The 10,791-nt window shown below is 37.6% G+C and overlaps 1 protein-coding gene across 9 annotated transcripts in view; it reads left to right on the top strand.

Moving 5' to 3' along the window:
- Window positions 1–3,702: 3,702 nt before the first annotated feature.
- Window positions 3,703–10,791, top strand: part of LOC131427551 (neuronal acetylcholine receptor subunit alpha-7) — a 1,487,406-nt gene continuing 1,480,317 nt past the window's right edge. For 3 of the 9 annotated variants that reach the window (XM_058590850.1, XM_058590846.1, XM_058590847.1), the window contains exon 1: window positions 4,031–4,766. In XM_058590850.1, the coding sequence (XP_058446833.1) occupies window positions 4,706–4,766 (61 nt within the window). In that variant the 5' untranslated portion in view covers window positions 4,031–4,705. The other 6 variants (XM_058590843.1, XM_058590842.1, XM_058590845.1 and 3 more) reach the window with 6 other exon arrangements.

The following is a 10,791-nucleotide window of genomic DNA, read 5'->3' as shown; positions in this document are numbered from 1 at the left end:
CTTGATGTCTAGGAAAACTGACGCCATTTGTTCTTTACGAGCAAATGCCATTTGAATTTCGGTTGAGAGCAACGCAAGACAATCGTTCGTTCATTTGCCCCTGCGGAAGCCGAATTGTGTATCTGAAAGTAAGCCATTAGTCTCGACCTCTCTCTGAAAGTAAGCCATTAGTCTAGACGAAACACGATCATTTTTTCGAAAAATTTCTGGATACAGGAAAGCATAGCAATCGGCCGATACGAATTGTGATCGGAGGCTGGGTTCCCTGGTTTTTGAATGGCAATAACTCATACTTGTCTTTAGTCATATGGAACAATATTATTCTCAAGAAGCTTATTGCATAAATTCAATAAACATCTTTTGGCTGAGTCAGGCAATTTTTTCAACAAGTGGAATTTGATTTTGTCTAATACTAATAATGAGAACTCTACTATCGAAAACGGTGTTTCGTTTGTATTTGACGTCACGGCGCGGGAGATCCTCTGGTCCGAAGCAGAGTCTGGGCATACTCTTTTAGCGAAATCGAATATCCCGCGGTTAGAATATTCCTCGCTTTCGTTCGTGGTGTTTTTGTTACGCATTCGTCGGGCTGTATTCCAAAGAGTGCTCATTGATGTTTCTCTCGATAATCCGTGTACGAATCGACGCCAATAACCGCTTTTCTTCGCTTTAATCAAGCTTTTCATTCTAGCGTCGAGTGCCGTGTAGTTTCTAAAATTATCAGGTGTTCCGTTGTTCCTAAACTCGACAAATGATAAAGTTCTCTCCGCGTTTAATTCTGAGCACTCTTTGTCCCACCACGGGTTGGGGGGACGGATGTTAGTTTTCGCGCCGGGTACACGTTTCGTCTGAGCTTGAGTTGCGGTGTCGAGAATCAAGCCAGCCAAAAACGTGTACTCTTCCTCCGGAGGAAGTTCTTGTGTTGTTTCTAGTTTCTCAGATATCAAATTTGCGTAGCATTTCCAATCAATATTTTTTGTGAGGTCATACGAAACATTGATTGTCTCCGATGATCTTAATCCGTAGGCGATTGAAATCATGATAGGTAGATGATCGCTACCGTGGGGATTAGGGATAACCTTTCACGTGCAGTCCAACCGTAGCGATGTCGAGCAAAGGGATAAGTCTAGCGCACTTGGTCTTGCTGGTGATGCAGGAATTCGTGTCATTTCTCCCGTATTTAAGATTGTCATATTGAAGTTGTCGCAGATATCATGGATTGCCCAGCTGATCTGTTATCGTCGTAAAGACAGCCCCATCTCGTACCGTGTGAGTTAAAGTCTCCTAAAATTAACGTCGGTGCGGGAAGGAGCTCTATGATATCACTGAGCCGCCGATGCCCAACCGAGGCTCTTGGGGGAATGTAGATTGTAACATGACATGCGACAACTTCAATACCTGGTATCGAGGGGAGGTTAATGCGATCGAAAGAATAGCACTTTTTGATCCCCAAAAGTACTCCATAGGGATCATCTCGATCCAGACGAATAATGTTAAAATCGTGAAAGTTCAAGGGTATTTCAGAAATTAGCCAAGTTTCGCACAATGCAAATGCGTCACATTTCAGATTATTTACTAGAAATTTGAATGGATCTATTTTTGGGATGATACTTCTACAATTCCACTGTATAACAGTGATTGTATCCGTGACCTCTGTGGGTAACTTAGCCATCGAAGGATACGATCGCTGAAAGAAGGGGCCATTTTGCAGTCAACTGCTTCAAGAATATTTTAACTGTAGGAATAAAAGCCATTATCAGGCTTTTAAGAGGTTCAGGAATATTGAAAGTAGAGATGATCCAGTCCACAATATCAGAGGATTCAACAAACCCAGTATTTGGTAAATTTTCTGACTGATCATTAGGGACTTGAAGTTCCAAGAAGTGATGGAAATTCTTGCTCGGAATTTAATTTTCCAAGGCCTAGAGCTTTTTTCTCCGGTTTTTTGCCATCATTTCCAGTTGTTTTAATTTTTTGAGACCCACCAGAAGATAACTTTGAACCCTTACTAGGGAGCTTAATAGAAGATTTATTTCTTCTCTTTCTGATTGATGAGCTATGAGGGACACCCGAAGATGTACCTTCGAGGGGGTCATCATATTCGCTCTCGTCAGTTGACAAGTAAGCGTAAGGATTTTTGGTAGGTGGCGTAGCACATTTCAACATTTCCGCAAATGAGCGTTTCAAATGTTGCTTGAGTTAACGCTTGATTTTACCCTTACGCAATTTGTACAAAGGACAATCAGAGAGGTCATGCGGCCCCTCCTTACAGTAGAGACACTTTTCATTGTCTCCACTGCAGGAGTTATCCGCATGACTCCCTCCACACTTTATACACCGGGATTTATTGCAACAATGGGATGCTGTATGTCCCAATTGTTTGCAATTGGTGCAGCTCATGACCCGCGGCACAAAAAGGCGAACAGGTAAACGAACTCGGTCCAGGAGGACAGATTCAGGCAAGGCCGAGCCAGTGAAAGTCACCCGATACAAATCCGATGGGATATAGGACTTAGTTCCATCCTCAACGGTCGATACTGAACGAAATTGCTTGCAGTCCAGTATTTTAACGTTCTTGAGTAGGGGGTTTTTAAAACCGCCTGCCCCATGCTTAAGAACGTCCTCGCAAGTCAGAATCGCATCGGTGATAACGCCATCTATCTCGACTTCGTGAGCTGGTACGTATAAGCGATACTCCCGCGTGAAATGCTCACTTTGAACGATCTCATTAGCCTGTTTTGCACTGGCTAACAAGACCCTAAGCTTGTCCGGGCGTACTTTTTCAATTTTTTGTACAGTATTGTATCGCGAGTTCAAGTCTTTTGAAAGTCTAAAAAGGTTCAATTATATACGCAGCGCCCAGCGCTGGCTAACGGCTTACCCAAGCTCACAGTCTGGCTTACACAAGCTCACAGTCGGCCTTGAGAACGGATTAATTAGAACTTTCACTCGACCGCACCAATGCAGGCACAATTGAATATGGAATGACCTTGATAACGGAATAAATCAACTCAATACACGATTGAAGAAAGCGGAATTTACGTCCGATCGATCCGATAGTCACGGCACGAATGATAAAAAAATTATATTACACAGAAAAATTGACCGAATTCAATTATTATTATCGATGCTTCTTTGCGATAGCTTTTGAAATGAAACTTTAGCGTATATATGTAAATATATTGAAACTTAGTAATTTTAGGCGTTAACGTATAAAAAACACATTTGTGCGGGAATTTGAGAATAATATTTATTTATATTTTAGAAAAATTTCATATATTAATATTACGTCATCCTTCAGGCCTAACCGAATATTCTGAAAATTCCGATTTCTTCCTCCATTCTCTAAGAAGGTTGAGTGAAAGCTTGAGTCTGGTATTTTATCGTATATTTGAAAATTAATAATTTCAATATTGCTCAACCGAGCGATTAAAAAATTTTGGTTTTTGATACATATTTAATGAGAAGAAGATATATGATCTATCAGAATGTCGAAATGTATAGAATCGTTCTCTACGGAAAAAATGTTAGACCCGTATTTATTTATTTTGTCGCAGATAATCTCTATGCAAGGGTGATTGAATACAGATATTAATGAAAATGATAACGGTGCTGCTTCAATGCATTTTAGAATCTTATCACGTTCTGTAGTGATCTCACATAAATAGAAGATGAATGTACCGTTACTGTGCGCATGCGTTTTAGATATTATTGCAGCTGGAAGCTGTGTGACAAGAAACGAATAGAGTGGAACAGTGAAATTATTTTTTACTATTGTTTAATAGTAAATAATAGTGTATACCCGTTTATGTTATAAAATACTCTGTAATAAAGCAATCTCAATGGTTAGTGCAATCATCGAAAATAATGGTTTATTCATAATACGAATAGTTTTACTACATCTAGCAATGATCGTGTAAAATTCTTATTGTTGCTAGGACATCGTTAGGAAAATGAAAACGGTTGTTAAAATATATAACTGAGACAACAAATCAGGATTTTGTAATGAAAAGTATGTGTGAAAATTACATCCAGTTTTAACTTAAAATACGAGATATTTCGGTATTTTGAGTAATTGAAATGCAAACATAGGCAATGCTATGACAACGTATCGATTTTCATCAACTTGTTTTGCAAAACAACGTTTAGTTCGTTCTTGGTGTACTTATCATAATCGATTTTCGACTTTGTATATTCCTGCATGCACGTATACAATGTCACAACAAAACTTGAATAAAAAATTTAACCAAAGAAACAGCATAGTTTACGCTTCAAATATCTGGATAAATAATGAATAAATTTCTACAGTGCTTGAATTGTCCAAGATAATATGCACTCGAATGGGGAAGTGTGTAATCACTTTTTTTTTATTTTTCCTAATGTCGATATTAAACCGAATATTCTTCATACATAATTTGTTATGAATCAACGTTCTTTGAAAATCACTACCTTGCTGCTTGATAACATTTTGGAAATTGTACCCATAGCTAGAACAATAAAAAAGAGTGTATTAAATGGTGATTATTCTAGTTGGATTAGAAATGGATATGTACCAGTTTCAACTACAATACACATACAAGGCATGGAAATGCGAATGAAGTTAGAGTACGACATTTGCTAGAAAAGAAATGCATTACAAATTTACCGCACCTGAATGAGTTGATAAGTGTTTAATGTGGCCGCTAACGCGCCTACAACCTAAATCATGTATTTTGTTATGGATTTATATTTGATAGTACTATGTCTTCTTGTAATATGTATAAGAGGTAAGTTTAGTTACATGTTAAGTAAAGGTAATCTAATTAGAGAATTATTCTTTCAACTAACAATTTTTGTTCTATTATGTAATTCTATTCTATTATGTTATTGAAAAATAACGAGAAATAGTTATATGTTCAAATTTGAGTTTGCATACATCTCGTAAAATCGCAGTAAAAAGCAATTATTGAAAAAAAATCCCCAAATTTCGTGTAAAGTTCGATTCAGTTTGTCCAGATCGCAGAATGTCTGTGAATGAATGTATATATATTTGAAATTTACATAAAATATGCTTTTGATTTTTTTGAAGATGCATAATCTGACTTTCACTAACTTAGATACAAAAAAAATACAGGGTTGTGTAAGAGACACGATGACATTAAATATGCACAAATATCCACTGCCGCTCATGTGAGGCGAACGGCAGAAATAAACCCGTGTCTTGCAGATACTGATATGAACAAGCAACCTTCTCTACGGCATCATAAAACCACACCGACTGCAAGTCGGTTCGACACTGACTATTCCTCTAGTGGGTGACCAAGCGAATATTTCACCCATTTTTTTTCGGACTGAAGGCAGGCGTTGACTTAGAAAAATATGTTACAGATCCTATATTTATAGATTCTGTTTCGTTATACTGTGCAGAACGATGGGAAAATTTTTCATACATAATGCGAGGCCTTCCTATATAGATCGAAGCAGAACTGCTACTGAATAAAATGCGAGATGTGAAACAACGACCAAAACCGTTGACCGCTTTACATATTTAAGTTAAAACTGTTCGAATCGATTAGACATTGTCAACAAAAATTTATTTTAGCTGATATATCAGTAGAATGAAAATGTTCGGTAGTTCGACTGTCCTAAACTCGTCAAAAGATGAAAAAATACCGAATGAAGTTTGGTGCGTAATGCCGCACTACCCGCTGTTATATTTAAAAGCCCCAATACACTAGAGCAGCTCATTTTGCAAAGTTTGTCGGTTTGCACACGTTTTCAGACTGATAAATATTCGATTCGACTCAAGACCGACTTTTAATACGAGCATATATATATATATATATGCTCTTTCTAGAAATCGTGATAGCTCGGAAACTATTAATTGACAAAAAATTGTAAAATAGAACGTTGTACAAAATAGATTGAAACTCTTATCAACCTTTCTCTTAGAATTAGTTATTGTAGAGATATTTGAACATGAAATAAGAAAATAGCTTCGATAGCTTCCTTTTCCAGAAAATATGCGGCGTGTAATGCTGAAACGTAATATTCTTAAATATATTCGAATAATTTTGGAATAACCGATCTGCAAGTAGCGATCATGAAATTGTTAATGATACTATCTCGACTAGGAGTTTCGAGAATATTCGTTTATTCTCTGAGCTCTTATTTATGCAACAGAGTGCTACGTGTACAGCTATTCTCATGTACCTTATGATAAAAAAAGAACCGGAATATTCATTTTAAAATTCCCGCGCTTGTATAATCGGTAAACTTTTATTCTCTCAACGTTGGCAACACTTTTATACACATTCTGTAAAATTTTGACGCATATCGTACAATTAGTTTTTGTTTGGCGTCTATACAAATAAGTTGAAAAATTTTCGTGTGGCGATTTTTATAATCGATGAAAATTTAGAACAACGTGCGTGCATGGAATTTTGTGTTGCAAATCGATTTAAGTGTTCCGAAACGTTTAAAATGTTAGAAAAGGCCTTTGGTGAATCGTGTCTAGGAAAAACACAGGCATACGAGTGGTATAAATGCTTCAAAGGTGGTCTTACAAGCTTGGATCATGATGAGATCCCTGGCCGCCCAACAACATCTGTTACTGAAAAAAAATAGAATCGGCGAAACAAATCGTGTTGCAAAATCGTTCTGTACCGATTAGAGTGATTGCTGTGTTGTTGAGCATCTCCTATGAATCAGCCGAACACATTTTATCTGATGTTTTGGGTTTGAAACGCGTCGCTTCTGGGCTGGTGTCAAAAAAGCTGAATTTCATTCAAAAACAGCATCGTGTTGATGTGGCCAAAGAGATGATTTCCAACGCAGATAGTGACCCCACATTCATCGAATGCATCACAATTGGTGATGAGGTGTAGATCTATGAATATGACGTCGAAACCGCACAACAATCGACCGAATGGCGCTTCGAAGGCGAGCCGTTGTTCTAAATTTTCATCCATTATAAAAATCGCCACACGAAAATTTTTCAACTTCTTTGTATAGACGCCAAACAAAAACTAATCGTACGATATGCGTCAAAATTTGACAGAATGTGTATAAAAGTGTTACCAACGATGAGAGAATAAAAGTTTACAGATTGGACAAGCGCGGGAATTTTAAAATGAAAATTCCGGTTCTTTTTTCATCATAAGGTATTCTTCCTCCTCTCACGAATAAGCTGTTTGAGCTATTCTTTAACAACGTTACTTCAATACTTGGAGTAGTTTACGCTAATGACTTGATGACTTGAAGCTGTATCTGCAAGTCCGATCTGTTGGACATTGTGCTCATCTCCAAGAACTTTAAAATGTTTCGTTGACTGGTGTAATAAAAACTTTTTAATTATTAGTACCGTGAAATGTCAAGTTATAACACTTCATCGGATATTGGATATATCTTTAACCAACACCGATCAACTTTGGTTTCCAGAGCAACATGACAACTCGGCTTTATAGCGAAAATTAGCCGAGACATGAAGGATTCATATTGTCTAAAAACGCTTCCACTACTTGAAAATGCATGCTTGGTTTGGAGTCTGTACAGTCCGTATCTACTTGTTTGGAACTTGTTTCTCTTTTGTAATTCGTCCAGCTCGCGTTGTGACGCCTCCCATGAATAAGCCCACTGGATTTGCTACCGTATACTGATAGCTGTAGCCTGATTGGCCTGGAGTCGCTAGAGTGCCGAAGAAGGATGCAGCAAGCGTTACTTGGCTACTGTAATCAATAGCGTTATTGATTCCCTAAAGATTTTTTTCTCTTCTTGTCTCCTGTGCTTTTCGACGATCTCTCCGCTGTCTCCCGTGCTTTTCGACGATCTCTCTGCTCGATTAGTCAACTTAACCCAAGTTTCATCGACTAAATCAACCAATAACAGCATGCATTCGAGCAATTTACAAAGTTTAGCGTCTCTTTAAGTTTGGTGAACCTATGCACAAGTTCTCACATAAGCTATCATATTTTTCCATTCTTTATAGAAAGGTATTGGAATTCCTTAAAAAAATAATAAGCTTAGACTTGTTTGAAAGCTACTATTGAATTATGGAATCAAGTTCGAAGATTAAATAGCTGTCACTTCTGGTTCCGGACATATAATGGTATAAGTGACGTAAACGAATAACCGCACATTTTCATCGACTGAATTTTCTCGAAGATGACTCTACAAATTTCGATTACCTTGGCTTAATTGATAACCAACAATATGAATCAAATTTGGAAGGGTAATAACGAACATTTCCGTTTCGAGAGATGCAATGTTATATGTCACGTAACCGACAAATCCCAGTATATGTCAACACAACAAAATATATAGGGGATGAAAGAATTGACTTCAAAAGACTTATACCGTTTTAGATTATTGATCAGAGCATCCAGAGAGCTGACCCAGAGTCGCCCAAAACAACTTTTGAGATGTTTGTTTTGGCAACCTGGGGTTGCTCTAGATCGAACTCAATCGCGTAGTTCCGCTCTGAAAATTTTCTCAAGTCTCACCACGACATCCTTGCAAGTTGGTTTATTTTTTTTATGAGTTGTTGTTTAGGGTGCGTGTCACGGGTTCGTTTTACTCGGTCTGCACAACCGAACGTTTTTAGGTAAAATCCGTGCTGTTCATTGTCTATGTAGGTTCTGCTACTGGCAAAACAAAATATCGTCCACGATAATTTCGAATAGCTTCGAACATGAACACAAAGACGAAATACTGCGATAGTTGAAAATGTCCCGTTTATCACCTTTTTTGTGAACCGACAAAATGTAGGAGAGCTTCCATCGGAAAGAAAACTCGCTTTGTAGAGTTGAAAGGTTAAACAATTTCGAAATTGGATATTTGAGTACTCTTGCACAACGCTTCAACACAGATGAAATAATACTATCAGAACCAGCTGCGACCGACAGCTTTTTTTTTTGCATTGCTGTCTCAACCATTTGCTCAGTTGTGAGAGGAACATGAAAATAAATATATCACGTGTTACACCAGCAGTTGCCTCGTCTATTTGAATCTGTGTTGCAGAATTGTCATGAAATGCATTCTTGAAGTGATGCGCAAATAAACCACACTTTTCCTTTTCGTTGCAGGCTGTTTGATTTCCAAAAACTAGTTTTAATCCACCTAGTGGTGTAATGATGCCTTTCTCATATAAATAATACTGTGGTATTCTATTCAAAATATTTCTCTTCGATTTTTGAAAGAAACTAGCCATTGTTTGTGTATTAACTAGTGTAACATAGAGAGTGAAACAGTTCTCTGGTTAGGCCATCCATTACAAAATGAAATGGGTAAACCATTACATGTAATTCCCGCACCGTAAACTGAGAACCGGTATAATCAAAGTTGGTTCATACGGCCACCAACTAACAGGACATACAAACTATATTAGTTTTTATTCGAATTTTGAAGATTTTATACGATCAGTATAACTAATCATTATCAGTAAGCAAATAATCAAACCGATTTCGGCTATCCTGGTCCTGGTATCCGGTTCCGGAAGCAACGGAAATAGTGGTAATATATTCCAAAATGGATCTCATTCACTTTTCTCAGCGAGGGTTCAACCGATTTCCACAAACTTACATTCAAATGAAAGGTCCACAAACTTACATTCAAATGAAAGGTCCTATACGGAATCTCTGAATTTCATCCGGATCCTACTGTCGATTCCAAAGTTATAGGGTAAAGTGTGTTGAATATCATATACCGTCACATAAACCGGCGAAACAAAACACATTAAAAATTGTCCTAAAAAAGTCTTCAAACTACACAAATCGGTAGTCACCTGGTTTACGGTATCCGGTTCCGGAAGCACCGGAAAAAGTGGTCATGTATACCAAAATGGATCTCACTCACTTTTCTCAGCGATGGTTTAAACGATTTCGAAAAACCTAGATTCAAATGAAAGGTCTTCAGGTCCCGGAATTTCTAAATTTTATCTGGATCAGACTTCCGGCTCAGAGGTTATAGGGTAAAGTGTGTTGAATATTGTACACCGTCGCTTAAACCGTCGAAACAAAAACCTTGAAACATGTTGTAAACTGGACTCAAAACCGTTATTCCCAATCTTTGGCTCAAATGAAAGGTTTTATGGTCGTACCAAAAATGACTGCATATTTTTGGATACAACAAACATTTAAATCATCATTTAGAGTGAGATGGCCAATTTGTAAAAAAACTTCAGAATTCGAATAAAAACTAGTAGAGTTTGTACGTCATGTTACTTGGTGGCCGTACGAACCGACTTCGATTATACCGGTTCTCGGGTTTCGGTGCAGGAAGTGCATATAATAATGAACTCACTTTATTTTCTTAAGGATGACCTACGCGAGCAAAGCACTGTTTCATTCTGTATGTTATACTAGTAAATACACTAGCAACTCCTTGGTTTCTTTCAAAAATCGAAGAGAAAAATTTTGATTAGAATACTACAATATTATACATGAGAAAGGCATCATTACACCACTAGGTGGATTAAAACAGGTTTTGTTTCGCCGGTTTTAGTGACGGTGAACAATATTTCACACACTTTACCCTATAACTCCGGAGCCGGAACTCGGATCCGGATGAAATTCAGGAATTCAGTATGGGACCATGAGTCAAAATCGGTTCATCCTTCTCCGAGAAAACCTAGCGATATTATTTGACATACATACATGACATGCACACATACATACATACACACATAGAGAGAGAGAGAAATTGCTCAGTTCGACGAAATGAGTCAAATGGTATATGACACTTGGCCCTCGGGGTCAATTTTTACTAGTCGGTTTTTCAAGTGATTGTATAACCTGTCTATATGAGAAAGACAAA

Source organism: Malaya genurostris, chromosome 2, assembly GCF_030247185.1.
Source record: "Malaya genurostris strain Urasoe2022 chromosome 2, Malgen_1.1, whole genome shotgun sequence".
NCBI classification, from domain to species: domain Eukaryota; kingdom Metazoa; phylum Arthropoda; class Insecta; order Diptera; family Culicidae; genus Malaya; species Malaya genurostris.
Note: the sequence above shows the minus strand (reverse complement) of the source record. Positions and strands in the feature narration are given on the sequence as shown.